The 3,810-nt window shown below is 37.6% G+C and overlaps 1 protein-coding gene across 1 annotated transcript; it reads right to left on the bottom strand.

The window, feature by feature from the left end:
• Positions 1–716: 716 nt before the first annotated feature.
• fabp6 (fatty acid binding protein 6, ileal (gastrotropin)) lies at positions 717–3,043 on the bottom strand. The gene is made up of 4 exons (XM_073825010.1): positions 2,907–3,043; positions 1,107–1,282; positions 936–1,025; positions 717–855 (listed from the first exon to the last, which is right to left on the bottom strand). The coding sequence occupies exons 1-4, from the start codon at positions 2,971–2,973 to the stop codon at positions 793–795; spliced, it is 396 nt and encodes a 131-aa protein (XP_073681111.1). The 5' UTR covers positions 2,974–3,043; the 3' UTR covers positions 717–792.
• Between the last annotated feature and the right edge of the window lie 767 nt (positions 3,044–3,810).

Raw genomic sequence — 3,810 nt, 5'->3', positions numbered from 1 at the left:
ACATTTTATTTATTTTATTTTTTATTTATTGCTTAAGAATATCGTAAATCATGACATACCTTCTTTCTTTGTAACTGTTGCTCTTAGTATTTTTATTTTATTATTTTTATTTATTGCTTAAGAATATCTTAAATCATGACACACATTCTTTCTTCATAACTGTTACCTTCAGTATTTTTATTTTATTTTATTTTTTGTAAGGAATATCTTAAATCATATCATACCTATTTTCTTTGTAGCGGTTGCCCTCAGTATTTTATTTATTTATTTTATATGTTGCTTAAGAATATGTTAAATCATGCCATACATCCTTTCTTTGTAACTGTTGCCCTCAGTATTTTATTTTATTTATTGCCTAAGAACATCCTAAATCATGTCACACCTCCTTTCTTTATAACCGTTGCCCTCAGTATTGTATTTTTAATTTAACTTTCATTTTAGATGTTAAGGATATCTTAATCTTAAAAAAGCAAGCCTCTTTCTTTGTTATCATTAGTGTTTGCATTCAAAAATAAACGCTAATGTCTTTGTTAGAGCTGGGCCTCATGCAGGATTCAAGTGTTGACTGCCCTCCAGTGGCGGTCAAGCAGCCAGCAATCATTCTAATGTAATTAGATATTTAATCTCTTTATAATGTGACATTATTGGATACTCATTTCATCACTGAACCACTTTAGACATTAGCGGGACAAAGTAAAGAGATCAGGAGACGTTAGTCAGTTTAGCTCGTATACTTTATTCAAGTAAATTAGAGGTCAAAGCAGTACAGGCTCATTTATCTCAATAACGCAGTTAGAGCTTCTTGCTGGTACGTACAAAAACAACCGGACCGCTAGCAGCACTCGCTGTGGAGGTCTGTAAAGCAAAGCAAAGCAAAAGGGATTTTAGCAAGTATTACAACTCGTTTCACAAAGTCAAATATCTTGATATCTCACCTCCACCAGCTTTCCACCGCTGACCTCACAAGTGTGGTGGTACTTAGGGAAACTTATAGTCAGCTTGCCTCCTTCCATGCTGACTGTGCCCTGGTGAGCACACGCAAGTGTGAGTTTTTTTATCACGTGAAGAACTATACTATCTCACTGAAGTCGAAAGTTATGCTGTACCTTGAATTTCTTTCCTCCAACAGTCTCCATTTCGCTCTCTTTGCCAGCGACAAATTTGTTGGTCACAACATGGTTATTTGGGTAGTACTGGATCCATGTGAAATCATCTCCATTCTGGATGACCTCAGTCACAAGCTTGAAGTCACGCCCCTTTGCAATGACATCATCAGGGATACCTGAGGTACAAAACCAAATTAGCATATTAGAACGATTTCTGTGACACTAAAGTGAATGGCTGCTGACAATGTAATGATATTTGACAATGGTACTGTTTTACTTTACTTTTACGCTTTCAAAAACCTAAAAATAGTCTATAATTTTAGTACACAGCGATGCCATAGAAGAACCATTTTTGGTTCCACATAGAATCATTTAGTTGAAGAACCTTTAATAATCTGAAGAACCTTACCCTGGAAATCCAGAGGTCTCGCGAGAGCACAATTTGAATTGTCTCTGCAAGACACTCTGGCATCGAGCAATGATGCACGTTACTGCATTACGTAAGCAGTTCTGGGAACCAATCAAATCGGTGTATCTGATGTAGGCGGGCCAGAGGCGAGCTAAGCTGATGACGACAGCGCTGTGACGTCCGGAATCATTTAGTAAACATTGAAAGATGGCTACAGATGAACACCAATTGTTTGAAATGGCTTTGGCCGCTACAATGAACGAGTTAGACTTGGCTTTTCATATAAAAGAGGAACAGAAAACCGCGCTCGAATCGTTCCTTTGCAAGAAGGACGTTTTTGCTGTTTTGCCGACTGGATACGGCAAGAGTTTAATCTATCAGTTAGCTCCGCTGTGTCTGTATTGTTGTGATTGGTCGTGGCGTTATCTAATTGCGTGCAGTGAGAGTTTCAAATGCACCTTGGTGCCGCCCCTCGAGTTAGACCCTTTTCATTGCTCGATGCCAGACCCTTAATCATAATAGAGTAGGGTCTGGATTTTTTCCAGGCTAGAAGAACCTTCTTTCACCACAAAGAACCTTTTGTGGAACAGAAAGTTCTTCAGATGTTCTTTATGAAACCATTTAAACAAAAAAGCTTCTTCTATGGCATCGTGAAACACCTTTATTTTTAAAAAGTGTTGGCTGTTCAAATTTAAATACACCTTTAAATGATCACAACTGAGGAATTTAACAGCAATGCTATTGAAAAAACCCCATTTTGGGTTCCCCTAAGAATCTTTCACTGAAAAGTTTTTAAAGGAAGCATACACTCTTAAAAATAAACGTGCTTCACGATGCCATAGATGAACCTTTTAGTCTAAATGGTTCCATAAAGAACTTTTAACATCTGAAGAACCATTCTGTTTCACAAAAAGGATCTTCGGATTATGAAAAGGTAAGAAAGAGAGGGTTCTTTAAAGAACCTTTGACTGAATGGTTCTTTGTGGAACCAAAAATGGTTCTTCTATGGCATCGCTGTGAAGAACCCTTTAAAGCACCTTTAGTTTTAAGAGTGTAGTGTGACTGAGAAACTTTTTAATCATTTAAAGAACCCTTTTACTAAAAAAAAAAAATTTGTGAGGTAAAGATCTTCATGAATCCATAAAAAAGCCAACAAAGAACCTTTGTTTTTTGAAATCTAGGTTCTTAAGACATTCTTGCAAATGATATGCAAAGACACCAGAACATGTAGGACAACATTTTCTTGTCCAAAGCAATTTATAGCACAAGGACAGTCTAAACTAGAGCAACCTGGGATTAAGTGGATGGAAGTGCAGTTAAAGCAATTCATAAATCATCTTTTCAGGCCTTTACCATAAAAAAAAACAGTTGTTTGAAAAGAAGTGGCTTACCAATCACTTTAAGGAACGCATCATATCCATCCTGAGATTCGGTTTCCCACTTGCCGTTGAAAGCCATGGTTTAGGTGTTGATTGTTGAGCAGGAAGAGCAAGCTGAGAGCTGAGGTACAGATGGCTGAAGTTTTCGCACTTATATACCCTCCCGATCTTCAACTCTGCCTCTTTTTCATGACATTATTGGTACACCATCACCATAACCAAGCAATAAACATTTACAATGGCCTCACAAAAGCACAAGTCATCCAGTTCATGACCGCACGGCTGGTTACCTGGGTCGCAACGATGCTTAAAACCTTTTCCAATATGTGTGAGCACTTGTCATCTATATGGTCAATATTCATGAAAAATAGATGATTAATGGAAGTGATATAGCAATATCTCCCATTTTTGCAGACGGTTGTAGTATCTCTTTTAATGTACCAGCTACAAAACAGTTTTAAATTGCTGCTGTTGAGACTGGAGCTTGGTAGTACTGAGGGCCATCTGCCTTGACCTTGCTTTTGAAAGGATATAAAGCGCTTTATGTCTGACTGAACTATATGTTCCAGTAGATAGTGATTCATACTCACATAAACCTTTCATACATCTAGAAAACTCAAACTGAGGGAAAAAATTGAGCATTCTTCTGTGGAACGTCAAAGATATTTTGAAGGGCTCTAGGGTTGTTTGGTTCTCTGTGTTCTTTAAAACGTCCTCTTTTGTGTTTCCCCAGAGGAAAGAAAGCTATACAGGTTTGGAACCACATGAGGGTAAGTAAATGATGATGGAATGATTAAAAGACTGTAATGAGACAATGTCTTAAAACTGTCTGTCTGTGAGTTCAAAAGGAGGGAAAGCTGTGCCACAGGCCAATGCCCTTCAGCACATAAACCTTTGTTAGTTTCTCATAGAATAC

This window comes from Garra rufa, chromosome 19, assembly GCF_049309525.1.
Source record: "Garra rufa chromosome 19, GarRuf1.0, whole genome shotgun sequence".
Taxonomy (NCBI): Eukaryota; Metazoa; Chordata; class Actinopteri; order Cypriniformes; family Cyprinidae; genus Garra; species Garra rufa.
This window is presented reverse-complemented; position numbering and strand designations above follow the sequence as displayed.